Source organism: Oncorhynchus clarkii, chromosome 2, assembly GCF_045791955.1.
Source record: "Oncorhynchus clarkii lewisi isolate Uvic-CL-2024 chromosome 2, UVic_Ocla_1.0, whole genome shotgun sequence".
Taxonomy (NCBI): domain Eukaryota; kingdom Metazoa; phylum Chordata; class Actinopteri; order Salmoniformes; family Salmonidae; genus Oncorhynchus; species Oncorhynchus clarkii.
The window spans coordinates 59,606,773-59,625,364 of NC_092148.1; the positions used below are offsets into that span (position 1 = coordinate 59,606,773).

The 18,592-nt window shown below is 43.2% G+C and overlaps 1 protein-coding gene and 1 pseudogene across 1 annotated transcript; both read left to right on the top strand.

The window, feature by feature from the left end:
* The first annotated feature begins 853 nt into the window (after window positions 1–853).
* On the top strand, window positions 854–6,293 carry LOC139381846 (MTOR associated protein, eak-7 homolog). The gene is made up of 8 exons (XM_071125662.1): window positions 854–925; window positions 1,184–1,346; window positions 1,685–1,918; window positions 2,019–2,163; window positions 2,322–2,720; window positions 2,904–3,022; window positions 3,211–3,390; window positions 4,706–6,293. The coding sequence occupies exons 2-8, from the start codon at window positions 1,188–1,190 to the stop codon at window positions 4,826–4,828; spliced, it is 1,359 nt and encodes a 452-aa protein (XP_070981763.1). The 5' UTR covers window positions 854–925; window positions 1,184–1,187; the 3' UTR covers window positions 4,829–6,293.
* A 4,452-nt stretch (window positions 6,294–10,745) lies between these two features.
* Window positions 10,746–18,416, top strand: LOC139377811 (1-phosphatidylinositol 4,5-bisphosphate phosphodiesterase gamma-2-like; annotated as a pseudogene).
* The last annotated feature ends 176 nt before the right edge of the window (window positions 18,417–18,592 follow it).

Genomic DNA, 18,592 nt, shown 5'->3' on the forward strand with positions numbered 1-18,592 from the left:
AAACTATAACTGTCTGTACTGTAAAATTGTGTAACAAAAACTATCGCAACCCAGCAACTGTGTGAAAAAAAAACACCAATGTAATCTAACTATGGTTGGGCTAACATAAACTCAGCCCAATACTGGAAAATGAAGCCAACTGTAATATTACTGTGTCTAGTACACACTGGGCAATACTGTATAGAATAAAACCTACAGCATCATCCTTCGTCTCATACACTATCTGAAGGTGAGGAGACGTGAATTGCTGTACCTTTTCATTTTGGAAATAACTAAGCCATCAGTGTAATGTACTATGTTTATAGTATATACTGCATAAAGGTAACGATTACTATGGACCCACAGTATCAGCCTTGGTCTCATACACTATCTGAATAAAGGAGATGGGACATGAATGACTGTAGTTTTCCTTGTGGAAAAATAATTAATCCAACAGTGTAAATTGCCTGTGTTTACATCCTAGATAGAAGCAGGCCATTGGCTGGCTTCATCACAAGGGGTTTGTACGGAAGTTCTAATTGGTTCCAAGTTTATCAGTTCGGCAAATTTGCTTGAGTAGACAGTGTTAAAATATACCTTTTATGAGAATATGTGCAAGAATGGAAGGTGCCAACACATTTTATAGTCATCATAAGTATGCTTTACTATCATATACAAAAAACAGCTCCTCCCTCGACGGGGATCGAACAACTTCACGTTTTTCGGTTTCGGCCCAACACCCATTCCCCTAATTCCAGATTGGAGGAAACTCATATGACGTTGGACCAATCATATCATTATTTTGAACTACCAGCCAATATAATTGGAGTCTGTTGATTATCGGGTATTTCGATTGGTGTTCATCTTCGCCCCCTTATTTATACCAGGAAGTGTATTGTGTTTACATAGTGCCCCTGGAATTAGATAATTATCCTCTTTCAACAAGGTTAGCTAGATGTTTCATATTAATTTAATTGCAACGTTGTTTGTTAATAGATAAGTAAATAGCTATAATCATCATCTCGAGCTAGCTAACGTTAGGTAAATTACGTCACCGACACCTAGCTAGCAGTCACGATAGCTAACTTTACATCAGATCAGAAGCATTGGATGCTTCAAGCCTTCAGACAGTTTCAAGTCGTGCTCGTTTTATTGTCGATGACTACCGACCTATCACTGATAGTGTTGTCCAATGTGCACACAGGGCCATGGGGAACACCGACAGTGTTGTGGTGCAGAAACGGCTGGCCCGTTTTCGCCCAGAGGAGCGGCCCGTTGTGGAGGGAGTGTTCGATCGGCTTCACGGCGCGAGTCCAGCAGGTGGCGCTGGAAAAGCAGGGAAGGTTTTAACGCTGGGCATGTTGAAGGTGAGGGTGGAGTTACCATGATGATATTACATTTTATTTATCAAATCGAGGATATCTAATCAGTTAACCTCCAGAATCAAAATCTTGTTTAAAATATTGTAATAAGAAATAATAATACAAATATTATAAATAATACAAATATAATATTACAAATAATAATACAAATAATACAGAAATATGTAAGTTCTCGCGTTGCAAGAAGGTTAAGATATGTAATAACTGTAATAACAATGTGTAGGAGGTGTAATAACACATATATATGTAATAACTGTGGTTATTATTTTGCAGATATTTAACAGTACCAGTATGGGAGATATAACATATCTTCTGTCCTGTAGCCCTGTATGGGAAACATTGCCTCAGACTCTATGATAAAGAGGGTCTATGCTGGAATGTGTAGCATGGACCCCGGAGTGGCCCCTCCTCCCCCTGGGGCTGGGGTGAGTCGGGAGCAGCTGGTGGTCTTCTTGGCCGATGTCCTGCGAGGCACTGCAGAGGAGCGAGCGCCCCTTTTCATGGCAATGGCTCAGGGGACAGGGACAGGTGTTGCCACATGTGACCAAATAATAGAGGTTAGTAGACCCTCAGAAGGTCTTCTGCAAGTGCTCCTGTGTTCTTAGCGGAACATGCATTTTTAGCTCTGAACTCAAATGAATTTGGCTCTGATTTCAGTTCTTGCAGGACCTGGTTTCTGCTGTGGTGCAGATCATCATCCAGAAGAGTCGTTTGCAGGGCTGGAAGCCAGAGTGTATGGCTGACGGTTCCATTGGTGTTAAACTATTGGCTGAACAGATGAGCTCTGAACTAAAACCCTCAGGTAAAGGGATGGAAGGATAATTTACTGATGAGGTTTTCAGAATAGAGTGAATAGGAAAGGAGATAAATCTTGCTCACCCAGATTTCATATTTTTAATAATTCATACATATTATTGTATCAACAACAAAACCTGACATTCTGTCCTTCCCTCCTCTCAGACCAGCGTACCTGTGACGTCCCATGTTTGGAGGACTGGCTGTTCAGAGTTTCCAATGTGGCCATGTACATGGACCTTCTGATAGGTGAAGGCCTAAACGTGGGCTTAACCTCCCGTCCCCCTCCCACCCTACTGCCCCCCTGCTGGGAAACCCCTTGGGAGAAGCTGCGCTGCCTGCTGGACCTGCCCGTGCTGATGTTCCTCACACCACAGTTACCTGATGGGTACAACATCCCCTGGAAGCTGCTTTTCTCCACTCAGCTGCACGGGGAGAGCTTCACCAAAATAGTAGGCAGCTGTAAAGGCCGCGGGCCCACCGTGCTCCTGATCAAAGACACTAAAGGACACATCTTTGGTGGCTTCGCCTCCCATGGCTGGGAAGTAAAGCCTCAGTTCCAAGGTGAGAGTGGTGGTGGATGGAAGTAGCAATCGGGAGAAACAGGCTCACGGCCGACTGAGATTGCTGCAGAGATATTTAAGCCCTTTTTTGTAATGTATGCTGACATATACAGTATGTTGTCCATCTCTATAATCAGTGCTCATCTCTGGATGTGTGTGTTTGTGACTGGATTGTCTTGTGTAGGAGACTCCAGGTGCTTCCTGTTCTCAGTATTCCCCTGTCTACGGGTGTACACCTGCACAGGATACAACCAGCACTACATGTACCTCAACCAGGGCCAGCAGACCATGCCCAACGGCTTGGTGAGACACCCCACTACTACACACATCTCAACTACACAATCTCACCTGAACATTTTATTTTACAATCTGTTACTATAATTCTATGTGAAGTACCACACAAGTAACTACATCATATTAACTACCACATGCCTCAATAGTATTTTATCTTAACCCAAACAATGTAATTTCTGTAATTTGCTTATGATCAGGGCATGGGTGGTCAGCATGGGTACTTTGGCCTGTGGCTGGATAGTGATTTTGGCCGTGGGCATAGCCGGGCACGGCCTCGCTGCACTACCTATGGCAGCCCTCAGCTCTCTGCTGAGGAGGACTTCACCCTGGACTCTCTGGAGGTGTGGGGGGTTGGGAAGCCCCCTGAGAAGGAAGAGGTCAGTATCAACCTGGACAACCACTGCCTTCTTACTCCTTTGATCCCATTTATTTCATCTAATATTTCATGAATTCTTTCTCTTTTAATGCTGTGCCTGTATCAGTGTGTTCCTTATGTTTACCTGCAAGTGGAGATAGAGGCACATTCAATTAATTATAGGAAGTAACTTACCACGTACACCAAACATTAGGAACACCTTCCTAATATTAAGTTGCACCCCCACCCTTTTTCAATTCATCTGCGCATGGACTCTACAAGGTGTCGAAAGCGTTCCACAGGGATGCTGGCCCATGTTGACTCCAATGCTTCCCACAGTTGTGTCAAGTTGGCTGGATTTCCTTTGGGTGGTGGACGATTCTTGATACACACACGAAACTGTTGCGTGTGAAAAACCCAACAGTATTGCAGTTCTTGACACAAACCGATGCGCCTGGCACCTACTACCAGTGATGGAAAAAGTACTAAATTGTCATACTTGAGTAAAAGTAAAGATACCTTAGTAGAAAATGACTCAAGTAAAAGTGAAAGTCACCCAGTAAAATACTACTTGGGTAAAAGTCTACAAGTATTTGGTTTTAAATGTACTTAAGTATCAAAAGTAAAAGTACAAGTATAAACCATTTAAAATTCCTCATATTAAGCATATCAGACTGCACGGTTTTCTTGTTTTTTAAATTCACGTGTAGCCAGGGGCACACTCCAACACTCAGACACCATTAACAAACGAAGCATTTGTATTTAGTGAGTCCGCCAGATCAGAGGCAGTAGGGATGACCAGGGATGTTCTCTTGATAAGTGTGTGAATTTGACAATTTTCCTGTCAAAATGTAACAAGTACTTTTGGGTTTAAGGGAAAATGTATGGAGTAAAAAGTATATTATTTTCTTTAGGAATGTAGTGAAGTAAAAGTTGGCAAAAATATGAATAGTAAAGTAGAGATACCCCAAAAAAACTTTGAAGTATTTTTTTTTACTTTACACCACTGCCTACTACCATACCCTGTTCCAAGGCACTTTAATCTTTTGTCTTGCACATTCACCCTCTGAATGGCACACGTACACAATCCATGCCTTAAGGCTTGAAAATCCTTCTTTAAACCTATCTCCTCACCTTCATCTACACTGATTGAAGTGGATTTAACAAGTGACATTAATAAGGGATCATAGCTTTCACCTGGATTCACCTGGTCTGTCTGTCTGTCATGGAAAGAGCAGGTGTTCTTAATGATTTGTACACTCAGTGAATATTCATTGATTTATTGTATTCATGACTTGTCATGAGGACATCAGTGATGTTGGGGTGTTTTGTTGCAGGGAGCGACAGAAGGCAAGAGGAGTATCCTGGATGCAGACCCTGAGGTTCAGGCCATGATGGAGATGGCAGGGAAGACCCTACACAGCCAGGGCCTCCGAGAGCCAGAGGAGAACAATGGATAATGAGACATGTAGACATGACATAGATTTGTCACAGTTTCTTCTCAGACAAGACATGTCAAGAAGACATTTTGTAGAAAAGAGTGCACTAATTACCTAGGGGCCGATTCTGACCCGAGTTAAGCGAGCGTGAATGGAACGTAATCCCCTTTTTCTCTACACTTATTCTGACCTTGAACTTAAGCATGAGAATAGCATGCTATTCACCCACTATTCTTTTGGGTTGGAGATCGAATAAGTGTGTCTACAGGTACGCTGTATTTTGACCTTGACTTAATTCCCAAATAATTTCACCACCTTTACGCCCAAGGAACCATGAATAAGGTCTAGCGAACCAACCGCTTCCAAGTGGAGAAAGCATCTACTCTAGCCATAACAGTATGAACCCGACACATGGCGCAATACTTGGTTGTGTCATCACACAGTTCCATGGTTAGTGCAGGCAATAGATTAGGGTATAGAACTCTATTGTACACTTTTCTCCCTATTGTAAATCTATGTACAGTACACTAATCTTCCAAAATCACAATGGGTTGAAGACTTGAATGTGGCAATTTTCAGAATGAATCAAACCACTTTTCTTTCGTGAGTAAAGGCTCTCCTAACCTGTTCTTTTATGATTCATAAATACTTTCCTAAGCCTAAATAACCTACAAGATCAGAGTATTTTTAAAATCTACTAATTGGTGTTGAAACGGAGACAAATATGTATATATTTAGAGCGCTTTCTTTCATGATCCCTAATATTCTGAACCTGTTCTCTTGATCCATTTTAGTGAGTCTGTGGACAAAATTCTAACTAAGGGGTACACCGTATTTAAAGGGATGGCTTAAGATAAACGTACTGAACCCTATTGAATGAAAACTCCACACGAAAATCTGTTGGCCAACAAGTGGGAGGGTTGTCAGCGGTTAACCACACCGGCAAAGCTTGTTCGTTACAGTCTGAATACCAACTACTGAGAAGTGTGTAAAAAAAGGCATGTGTAAGGAAGGAGTAATTTCCTAAATTGGAATTGGGCACCTAACCCCATAAATATTTGTTTTTTTTATCTTTGTGTGTGTGTGTGTGTGTGTGTGTGTGTGTGTGTGTGTGTGTGTGTGTGTGTGTGTGTGTGTGTGTGTGTGTGTGTGTAGATGGTTAAGTCAGAATTTTTTTATCTGTGTGAACTGCAGGTACTATTGGCTACATTAACTGAACAGGACACCAGGTGTTGCCCACTCACATCAACCTTTATCTTCTCAAATCAAATTTTATTGGCCACATAAACATTTTTAGCACTTGTTATTGCGGGTGTAGCGAAATGCTTGTGTTCCTAGCTCCAGCAGTGCACTAGTATCTAACAATTCACAACAATATACACACATCTAAAAGTAAAATAATGGAATTAAGAAATGTATAAATATTAGGACGAGTCTGTCTGAGCTCATGTGAACAAGTATTTAAATAAATATTATAATTGATTAATAATTTGTATTGTCATAAGTCATTGTTTAGCTTTGATGGCTTTTTATTCCAAAGTGTTTAGTAAGGATCCTATTTGTAAACATTGTTTTTCACCTATAACATGAATGGTATGTAAAACCTTTTTATTTTTAAGTATGACACTAGATAGACATACTGGCTAATCTACTTCTTTACAGCACCAATAAATGTCAACTTCCAGGAGGCAACTTACAGTAATGAAGCCTACATAACCTACTCTGGCGGTTCTCTCATTCACTGTACTGCCTCGCTAGGTTTAGTACTCTGGTTGGCTGATCTCGCCTCTTCATATTTTTATGCAAATGATGAGGGAAAGTGACGCTACATACGCAAATCAGCAGTTTCATTTCCATATAGACGCAGTGAATGGAATAGAACAAGAGGGTGGCTTCATAAAGTAAAATAAATAATAGATCATAGATCAGACATTTCCACAACTTAAAAAAAAGGCTTATTGTAGTCACTGAGCATTTGTTTAATATTAGATATTGACTTCAGTATGTAATGGTGTGTATGTAATGGTAATAATAATATTTACGGTTCATTGGTAAATACATTGAAATTATGAAACTATTAAATAAACTATCAGTTGATGTTTCTCAAATTGTTATCTCTGATAGCGGTGCAGTGCTAGCCTTGTACAAACCATCCTGCTCTCGCAAGGATTATTTAAGATACTCTCAATACTTTGAAGAGGTAGGGTTTCGGAAGATGGGCCCGGACTGTTGTCCTAGCTTCATGGGGAAGCTGGTTTGAGCAGAGCTTGGAAGGTAGGGAGGGGCAGTTCCTCTTGCTGCTCCGTAGACAAGTATCATGGTCTTGTAGTGGATGCGAGCTTCTACTGGAAGCCAGTGGAGAGTGCGGAGGAGCGGGTTGACATGGGAGAATTTGGGAAGGTTGAATGCCAGCGTTCTGGATACATTGCAGGGGTTTGATGGCACAAGCAGGAAGCCCAGCCAACAGTTACAGTAGACCAGACGGGCGATGACAAGTGCCTGGATTAGGACCTGCGCCGCTTCCTGTGTGATGTATGGTGGTACTCTATGGATGTTGTAAAGCATGAACCTGCAGGAGCGAGTCACTGCTTTGATGTTGTAAAGAACGACAGGGTGTTGTCCAGGGTCACGCCAAGGTTATTTGCACTGGAAGGGGGACACCGTGGAGTTGTCAACCGTGATGGAGAGGTCTTGGAGCGGGCAGGCCTTCCCTAGGAGGAAGAGCAGCTCTGTCATGTCGAGGTTGAGCTTGAGGTGGTGGGCCAACATCCAAGCTGAGATATCTGCCAGGCACGTAGAGATGCATGTCAAGGGGGGAAGGAGAAAAGTAGTTGAGTGTCATCCGCATAGCAATGATAGGAGAGACCATGTGAGGATATGAAGAAACCGAGTGACTTTGTGTATAGAGAGAACAGGAGAGGGCCTACAACCGAGCCCTGGGGGACACCAGTAGTGAGAGTACGTGGTGCAGACAAAGATCTTCTCCATGTCGGCTGGTAGAAGTGGCCTGCCAGGTAGGATGCAGTCCTAGAGTGTGCAGAGCCTGAGACGCCCAGCCCTGAGAGGGTGGAGAGGAGGATTTGATGGTTCATAGTGTTGAAGGCAGTGGATAGATCAAGGAGGATGAGAACAGAGGAGATAGAGTCAGCTTTGGCAGTGCAGAGAGTGACCCATCCCTGGTTAGGGCCAAGTACATCGTTCTGAGAGAGATAGCAAGAGAGTTGGTCAGAGACGGCACTAGTGTTTTGGAAAGAAAATAAATAGTTTTTTTTTTTTTACGTCAGAGGGGTTGAATTTTGGATTCTTGAGGAGGGTTTCTAGTCACAGGATTTCATCTGGAGAGAGAAGGGAGAAATAGGTCAAGGTGTAGGGTAGTTATGTGTGAGTGGGACCAGTGGACTCAATAGGCTGAGTAAATGAGGAGCGGATGTCATCAATCTTCTTTTCAAAGTAGTTGACCATGTCGTCCACAGTGAGCGAGGAGGTGGAGGATTAAGGAGGGAGGAGAATGTAGAAAATTGTTTCCTAGGGTTAGAGGCAGAAACTTGACATTTAGAGTGATAAAGTAGGTTTAGCAACAGATACAGACGAAGAGAACGTAGAGAGGAGGGAGTGAAAAGATGATAAGTCCTCCGGAAGTTTAGTTTTCCTCCATTTTCACTCAGCTGACCGCAGCCCTATTATTTAAGCTCAGAATGAGTCACTCAGCTACGGAGCAAGAGGGGAGGGCCAAGGCAACCGGGAGGAAAGGGGACAGTGCAAGTCATATGATACAGAAAGGGAATATAGTAATGTCAAAGAGGCAGAATCAGGAGACTGGATGAAGAAGGATTTAGTAGAAGGGAGAGATGATAGGATAGAAGAGGAGAAAGTAGTAGGAGAGAGAGAGCGAAGATTGCGACTGTGCATGACCATCTGGTTAGGGTCTGAGTGGCTAGGCTTGGAGGAGAGGGAGACAGAAAAGGAAAACAAAGTAGTGATCAGAGACTTAGAGGGGGGTTGCCATGAGATTAGTAGGCGAACAGCCTCTTGTAAAGATGAGGTCAAGCGTATTGCCTGCCTTGTGAGTGGGAAGGAACTGGGAAAGGGTGAGGTCAGAAGTGGCAAGGAGGGGAAAGAAAGAGTTGAAAATAAATTAATTGAAGGCAGATGTCAGGAAGTTGAAGTCTCCCGGTACGAAAGAGCGGTGAGCCATCGTCAAGAAATTAGCTTATTAAGAAGTCAAACTCATTGAAGAACTCTCTAAGGGAACCTGGTGGGTGATAGATGACAACAATGTTAAGCTTGAGTGGACAAGTGACAGTGACAGCTTGAAATTCAAATGAGGAGATGATCAGGTGAGTGAGGGAGAAAAGAGAAAATCTCCATTTAGGAAAAATTAGCAGCCCTGTGCCACCACTGCGACAACCAGAGGCTCTCGGGAATATAAGAGACGAGATAAAGAGAGAGCAGCTGGAGTAGCAGTGTTCTCTGGGGTGATCCATGAACTCTGCATTATTGACCGCAGATTGGCAGTTCCAAACACTGCCAGAGACCAGGAATTTCACATGGGTGGTGCGTGCAGGGTACACCAAATAAGAAGTGTTGCAGCCAAGGGGCGGGGAGTTTCTGTAAAACCTACAGAGAGAGGAGCGAACTGGGATAGAAAACACACATACTTGCTAACACTACAAAAGCGCAAAATGAGATAATCTGACAATAAATAGGTAAAATACTCAAGTGAGACAGTGGTGTGGAGCCTTCCTCCAATAGGTCGATGGAACCGTCTTTGTTTCAGCAACAGTCTTAGTTTTGACAAGGAGACCACTGCTAACACTAGCTAGGTTTTCTTCCAATTTTTGACAGATTTTTATGTGAATATTCTAAAATCTGCATTAAAAACAATATGCACATTTTCCCACCAGAGATGTTTCTATCAAATTGACTTGTTGCAGATAAAAGGCTGTGCGTGATGATGTAGCACACACAAAAACACTTTTTTTGTGGGTAAATTCCCATGTACCAAATAAAAAATACATGGTAAATGGCTTTCCATCACATTTCCAACACTACTGATGGTTTTCCCACAAAAGATGTTGTGTTAGACAGCGAGTGTGCCCACTCCGGTATTGGCACGTGCCCATGTATGGCCAACATGATGAGATTAATATGGAAAAAAATACATTTTGATATTCTGTCAAATGACAGCCAAGCATTGATGATCCTGTCACCAAAATAAGATCCTCGATATTTACTGGAAAGAAGCATCAAGCTCATCACCGTGCACTTTCACCACCCTGTGAAGTTCATCATAACTTATTTCATCTGTAGCCTAATTTATAGAAGAGGCTACTTTACAGCTATAGCACTGATTGTTTCATTTATTGTGTAAGTCTTAAAACGTTCCATTTTTTTGTAGCTGTGCAAGTGGAAAGCAAAGTGACAGAGTGACAAGGGGGAAATCTGCTTTTAGGTTCAACTGGAGCGCAAAGGTGATGTCTTTTGTGCACCTGTAATAGTCTCTGGCGGGGGTCTTGTGTTAATATTCCTAATAGAATTGGCAGACGAGACAAAACACCGGTTGCACATCCGAATGTCGATCTAATTTCTAATCTATTAGTATGTGCATTTCCAAAATTTCCATTCGAATATTAATTTCCAATTCAACCAAGTGCATTGCATGGCTCTACCATAATGACAAAGCGAAAACAGGTTTGTATAATTTTTTGCTAATTAAAAATGAAATTTCACATTTACATAAAGTATTCAGACCCTGTACTCGGTACTTTGTTGAAGCACCTTTGGCAGCGATTACAGCCTTGGGTCTTCTTGGGTATGATGCTACAAGCTTGGCACACCTGTATTTGGGGAGTTTCTCCCATTCTCTACAGATCTTCTCAAGCTCTGTCAGGTTAGATGTGGAGCGTCTCTGCACAGCTATTTTCCGGTCTCTCCAGAGATGTTCGATCAGGTTCAAGTCCGGGATATACTCAAGGATATTCAGAGACTCGTCCCGTAGCCACTCCTGCATTGTCTTGGGTGTGTGCTTAGGGTCTTTGCCCTCTTGGAAGGTGAACCTTCGCCCCAGTCTGAGGTCCTGAGCGCTCTGGAGCAGGTTTTTTACAAGGATCTCTCTGTACTTAGCTACGTTAATCTTTCCCTCGATCCTGACTAGTCTCCCAGTCTGCCACTGAAAAACATCCCCACAGCATGATGCTGCCACCACAATGCTTCACCTTAGGGATGGTGCCAGGTTTCCTCCAGACGTGACGCTTGGCATTCAGGCCGAAGAGTTCAATCGTGGTTTCATCAGACCAGAGAATCTTGTTTCTCATGGTCTGTGAGTCCTTTAGGTGCCTTTTGGAAACTCCAAGCAGGCTGTCATGTGCCTTTTACTTAGGAGTGGCTTCCATCTGGCCACTCTACCATAAAGGCCTGATTGGTGGAGTGCTGCAGACATGGTTGTCCTTCTGGAAGGTTCTCCCATCTTCATAGCGGGAACTCTGGAGCTCTGTCAGAGTGATAATTTAGTTCTTGGTCACCTCCCTGACCAAGGGCCCTTGTCCCCTGATTGCTCAGTTTTGCTGGGCTGTAACGAATCTCTTCGCCGTCTGAGGAGGAATAGGAAGGATCGGACCAATATGCAGCGTGGTAAGTGTCCATGTTAATTTTTTAGACTGAACACACAAAACAAAATAACAAAGTGAAAGGAAGAAACGAAACAGTTCTGTCAGGTGAATACACAAAACAGAAAACAACTATCCACAAATCATAGTGGGAACACAGGCTACCTAAGTATGGTTCTCCATCAGAGACAACGATTGACAGCTGTCTCTGATTGAGAACCATACTTAGGCAGCCTGTTTTCCCCCTTGAGTTCTGGGTAGTTGTTTTCTGTCTCTGTCTCTGTAACAGAAGGGCTGTTTCGTTTGTTCTGTTTATTATTATTATTTTTGTTCTAGTGTTCAGTGTAATTAAAAGATCATGAACACGTACCACGCTACACCTTGGTCCTCTCCTTCTTCCACCTATGACAGCCGTTACATGGGTGACAAGCTCTAGGAAGAGTCTAGGTGATTCCAAACTTCTTCCATTTAAGAATGATGGAGGCCACTGTGTTCTTGGGGACCTTAAATGCTGCACAATTTTTTGGTACCCTCGACACAATCCTGTCTCGGAGCTCTATGGACGATTCATTCAACCTTGTGGCTTGGTTTTTGCTCTGACATGCACTGTCAACCGTGGGACCTTATATAGATACAGTGGGGAGAACAAGTATTTGATACACTGCCGATTTTGCAGGTTTTCCTACTTACAAAGCATGTAGAGGTCTGTAATTTTTATCATAGGTACACTTCAACTGTGAGAGACGGAATCTAAAACAAAAATCTAGAAAATCACATTGTATGCTTTTTAAGTAATTAATTTGAATTTTATTGCATGACATAGATTCCGGCTCTCACAGTTGAAGTGTACCTATGATAAAAATTAAAGGTAGTCGTGTGCTTTCGTCATGGGGTGGGTCTTTCTATTTCTTTGAAATACTGTATGTAGTTCTACAATCACAATCAATCATTTTCTCGGCTTATACCGGACCGGTAAACTTGTCTTGTTGTTGGTGTGTTGTGGTTCTACCCTACTGTAGTAGTAAAGATAAACCATATGCCTCTGCAGTTCTTCTCCATGATTTCCAACGGTTTCTTCTGTACCAGCAGAAGGTAAGAATCAAGCTATCTTTCAATTATACAATTGGTAAAACTGTAATTTTCAGTCAGTGTTTAATCTACCTTTTATAATTCCCTTTATTGTACTTTTTTCTCTCTTTTTTCCTCTCTGCTCCTCTCTCTCAAGAGTCGTGGACCAGGTCAGAGAGCTGATGACCATCTTTATAGACAAAACCATGAGGAAGACCAACGATCCAGAGTTCACTGTCAGCAAGGTGGGACACGGTGTGTGATTTGTCTGTATGGGGAGTGGAGAATAGTGTGTTATGTTTGTCACAGCGCTCTCGTTCTCTCTCTCTTCGCTTCCTTTAGCTCCTCAGTTTCCTCTTCTCTGAGGAGAACTCGATTTGGGATGAGAAATACTCAGATGTGCAACTTGGACACGAACAACCCACTGTCCCTCTATTGGATCAACTCCTCACATAACACGTCAGTACCGCCATATAACACAGAAATACACGACAACACTATGAAAGACTACTTCACTTTTTTTTAATCAATGTTTCACACCAAGTGTTAGTACAGTTGTCAGCACAGTAAAGAATGTCAGCAATACTGTAAAACGATGTGATGAATAGGCTGTGGATGATGTTATAATAAACACACAAATTATGTTAATGATTTGCCTGCATTTTGTATTTCTTGTTGTGATGTTTTTCCTTCAGGTACTTGACTGGAGACCAGCTGCGGAGCGAGTTATCCACTGAGGCCTATGTACGCTGCCTGCGTCTGCGATGCTGCTGTGTTGAGTGTTAATAGTACACCTTAAACTCCATAAAAAGTCCCTCACATATTTCAATTTGGCCTCATTACATTATCCATTTACTTATATAGTTCTAAAGGATTGTATTCTGTTGTGTGGGCCTGTAGTGGACTGCTGGGAAGGGCCAGGTGAGCCCATCATATACCATGGCTGGACCAGGACCACCAAGATCAAGTTTGAGGAAGTGGTGAAGGCTATCAATGACCATGCCTTCGTCACATCTGAGTGAGTCTTTTTCTGTCTGAGAAAACACGCCCAAACTAACAAACATACCCACACCTGAAGTGCTTTACAACTGAGGACTGTAAATGTTTCTAGAACATTCCACCTGTGTTGACTGAGCGTTGTGGTGCTGTTGTTGTCAAATACCCTGTGGTTCTCTCCATCGAGGAGCACTGCCTCATAGAGCAGCAGAGGCAGATGGCTCGTCTCTTCAGAGAGGTATTCCAGGACAAGCTTTTGATGGAGTCTGTGGAGCTGATGGCTGAACAGTTGTCAAATTAACTCATGGATACCATTTGATGTATTTTCTTGCATTTTCAAGGAAGTTGCTAACTATCGCAAGCGCAATTGCTAACTAGAATTATCACAATTAGTGGAAGTCTACGGGTATCTTCTAGCATGCCTCATTGCTAACATCCCGAAGTATCCCTTTAACATGTTTCCCTAAATTGAGGTAATTTTTATAGATTTTCTCAAGCAATTTCAAATGTAGTGTGTTTGTATGTGTATTAATGTATGCAGCTACCTGTTGATATACTGTATTTGTAACACCACAAGCCTAAGAGCACAGTTAAAACGTACGACTACAGACCCATGAGACCTGATGAACTGAGTAAGCTTCTGCAAGGGGGCTCTGATCCACAATGTGTCCAAAGACAGTGATGGATGGAGATGCCCAAGAACACACACGTCAGATTAGGAACATCCAAACCTCTGTCGGGTGCTCCCTACAGGTGGAAAGGGGACTATGGAGGAAAACTGCAGCTATTTTTCCCTGACAACTTTTTTGAGGAAGTGTTCAACCATATCAAATCTGAGACAAAGGATCTGGTAGGAGGAGTGATCAGTATTTTGCATGGTGCTAATGTGATTGCAAAACAACAGAATTTGCAAAACAAATGGCAAGTAGATTGATGTAAATAATCATGACATCATTCTGCCATGTAGGCCTATAGGCAACTTTGTAGTTAACATTTAATTGAGAAAGATTTTTGGAAGGACAGTTTACATTAGCATCATGGTTAACGGCTACATAAAGTGTAGAAATACACGTGCATCACACACACACACACACACACACAAACGGACTGTTGCATTCATGTGCCGTTTCCCAAACATTTCAGGAAAATACGAATCACTAATGCTGACTGACTGAACTGAACAGGCTACACAACTCGAATTAAAATGTTGCATGTCAAAACTGAAAGAAGTTTTCACACACAACAAAAAACAAACACGTTTTCCCCTTCAGACTACGCATCAAATACATCTACCCCACAGGTGTCAAACGCATTCCATGGAGGGCCAATGGTCTGCAGGTTTTCGCTCCTTCCTTGTACTTGATTGATGAATTAAGGCCGCTAATTAGTAAGGTACTCCTCACACCTGGTTGTCTAGGGCCTAATTGAAAGGAAAAAACAAAAACCTGCAGACACTAGGCCATATGGAATGAGTTTGGAATAAATGGAATGGTATCAAATACAGTGAATTCAGAAAGTATTCAGACCCCTTGACTTTTTCCACATTTTGTTATGTTACAACCTTATTTTAAAATGGATTTTAAAAACATTCCCTCATCAAGCTACACACAATACCCCATAATGACAAAGCGAAAACACGTTTTTAGAAAAAAAACTGAAACATCACAAAATTCAGACCCTTTTCTCAGTACTTTGTTAGCACCTTTGGCAGTGATTACAGACTTCTTGGGTAAGACGCTACAAGCTTGGCACACCTGTATTTGGGGTGTTTCTCCCATTATTCGCTGCAGATCCTCTCAAGTTCTCAGGTTGTCCTTCTGGAAGGTTCTCCCATTTCCACAGAGGAACTCAGATCTGTCAGAGTGACAATCGGATTCTTGGTCACCTCCTTCACCCGATTGCTCAGTTTGGCTGGGCTAGGAAGAGTCAAGGTGGTTCCAAACTTCTTCCATTTAAGAATGATGGAGGCCATGTCATGCTGGTATAAAGGATTTTGGAGACAAGTGCAGGAATACACAATATGGGTTTTTAATACACCCAAACAAATATACCCAAACAAAAGAGCGAGGGTAAACCTTGTTGAAGCCACGGGACGATACACGTAATACACAATATATAAAGTACGTAGCATACCAGCTGCACCATGCATAGGTACTCACACCACCAACGGACATGGGAACAATAACCGACAAAGACAGAGTGAACATATATAACATACTAATCAGGGGAAATGGGAACCAGGTGTGTGTGATCAGACAAGACAGTCCGGGGTTGATGATAATGAATCCCGTTCAGTGAAGCCGGTGACGTAGACTTCCCGGAACTGGTGAACAGAATAAGCATTAGTACCGTGGGGGATCCATGATAGGCCAATGTGTTCTTGGGGACCTTCAATGATGCAGAATTTTTTGGTGCCCTTCCCCAGATCTGTGCCTCAACACAATCCTGTCTCTGAGCTCTATGGAGAATTCCTTCGACCTTGTGGCTTGGTTTTTGCACTGACATGCACTGTCAACCTTTAATATACAGCTGATGATGCCATTCCATTTGCTCCATTCCAGACATTATTATGAGCCCTCCTCCCCTCAGCAGCCTCCACTGGTTTGACACCCCTGATCTATTGTATTGTTATTAGGGGTGTAACAATGCACATCAGTGTTTCTTCTTCTTTCCCTACTCTCGCTTCGCTTGTTGATAGCTTGCTAGAAAAGATCATTGCCTATTGATTTATCATAGTAACAGCAGGCTACATGATCAGACTGAAACATGCGATGAGATGTGATCGGGTGAAATATGAAAGGAGTAAAGGGAGACAGCTTCGCTCTATCCAGTCAGAGCAGCCCTTCTCTTTACAGACAGACAAACTAGCCAGTTGCGTTATAAAGAGCACTGGGCACAATCCTGAGAAGGAGGACGATGCACTGTTGCCTTAGCTGCCTCCTTATAGCTGGTTTCTTGGTGTTCACAATTCTTGGGGCGACGCACAATTGGCCTAGCGTCGTCCGGGTTAGGGAGGGATTGGTCGGTAGGGATCTCCTTGTCTCATCGCGCACCAGCGACTCCTGTGGCGGGCCGGGCGCAGTGCGCGCTAGCCAAGGTTGCCAGGTGCACGGTGTAGCCTCCGACACATTGGTGCGGCTGGCTTCCGGGTTGGATGCGCGCTGTGTTAAGAAGCAGTGCGGCTTGGTTGGGTTGTGTATCGGAGGAGGCATGACTTTCAACCTTCGTCTCTTCCGAGCCCGTACGGGAGTTGTAGCGATGAGACAAGATAGTAGCTACTAAAAAACAGTATGGCTGGTTAACTCACACTCTTATGATTACTACCAGAATAAGTCACTCTCCACAACAATCAAATGTGGTGGACCCCAGGAAGAGTAGCAGCTGTGAAACAGGATCCAAATAAATAAACAAATATTCGTATTGGTCTGATCAAACTCAGCCTGCCCATTCCCAACCATGTCCCCACAGTGAAATATTGCTACAAAAAGATCCGCTCCTTCGTGGAGAACAAGACCCCGGCCAAGAACAGAACTCCAGACTTCCTGAGGTATAACCTTTATTTGGATCCTGTTTCGCAGCTGCTACTCTTCCTGGGGTCCACCACATTTGATTGTTGTGGAGAGTCAAGGCAAGGCCTTGAGCCGCATCTACCCCAAGGGCCAACATGTGGACTCATCCAACTACGACCCTTACCCTCTGTGGGCCTGCGGCTGCCACATGGTGGCGCTCAACTTTCAGATTGCAGGTGGGTTTGGCAAGCATGTGTTAAAGATGGAGGAATGAGATAACTAGTATTCTGTGCAAAGTAGACCTAAACTAGAGAGTGAGTGCCTCCTGAATTGTGTTCACAGAGATGAAAAAAGTGCTTTCTCGGTGTACCAGTGGTAATCAATTGTTTGTGTCCCAGATAAATACTCAACTCAACAGTGCCCTCTTCAGTCCACATACAGGCAACAGACAGAAAAGTTGTGCTCTGACAGCTATGATCCACAGCTGGAGAAGAGGAAAGTCAAGTTCACCCTTACTGTCAGAGTAAGGCTCTCCTTATTGTCCAGAATGATTTATTTACAATGACATATCCCTGATAATCTTTCACATGGTAAACAAACTGGTTACTGTTGAGCACTGAATCTGTTGTGCTGCCGCCTGTAGGTGCTAGCTGCCAGACACCTGCCGAAGCCAGGCCGTAGCATCGCCAGCCCTTTTGTAGAGACGGAGCTGTGTGGACACACAGAGGACAACAAGTTTAAGACCGTTCTCTCTCGTAAGGAGTGGGAGCAGGGGTTTGAGTGGATGGAATTACTTTCCAGCTAATTAAAGAAACTCAGCTTCTGTGTGTTGTTTCAAAGATGATTGTGTATTTATTTATGTTGGTAACTGGACTTGTTCAGGTAACAATCACCTTCCTGCGCTTCGTGGTGAATGAGGACATGTTCTCAGACCCAAACATCCTGGCTCAGGCTACCTTCCTTGTGAAGGGCATCCACTCAGGTAGGATCCACACACTAATATGCGGTGCATGAACCCATAGGCTCCTTGTTTACACATTAACACACTATTCTCTGTCTCTTAGGGCACCGTTCAGTTCCTCTGAAAAATGGTTTCAATGACAGCATAGAGCTAGCTTCTTTACTAGTCTACATCAATGTGCAGCAGGTGGACACACACTGCATGTTGACTGGAAACAGCCTTTGATGTGAGTTACTGGTGGTGTTTGTGTGTCTGGATGGTGAGCCTGTGCCATTCAGAAGCAGAGGAGCTATACTCATCAACTAGCCAACTGCGGAGGAGGCAGGCGGAGCTAAGCAACAAGCTTTTCCTGTACGACACCCACGCCAGCCAGCAGAGCTCCGACCCCCCCACAGCTCCGCAATGACCTCATGAGAGTTCAGCACCAATGAAAAACAGAGAAGATCCAAGACACCTGCAAACAGAAGTAGGCCGAGTTATGCTCCTTTCATGTTACAATAAAATGTCATAATGGGCATACATTAATTCTCTCTTGTCTGGTCCTCTGCTCTGTCCTAGGATACAGGAAAAGAAATCAACAGTAAATTATATTCCTGAGGTCAGCTAATCCTGAGCCTGTGGGGTTGCCTCCCAAGCTTCAGTCTTT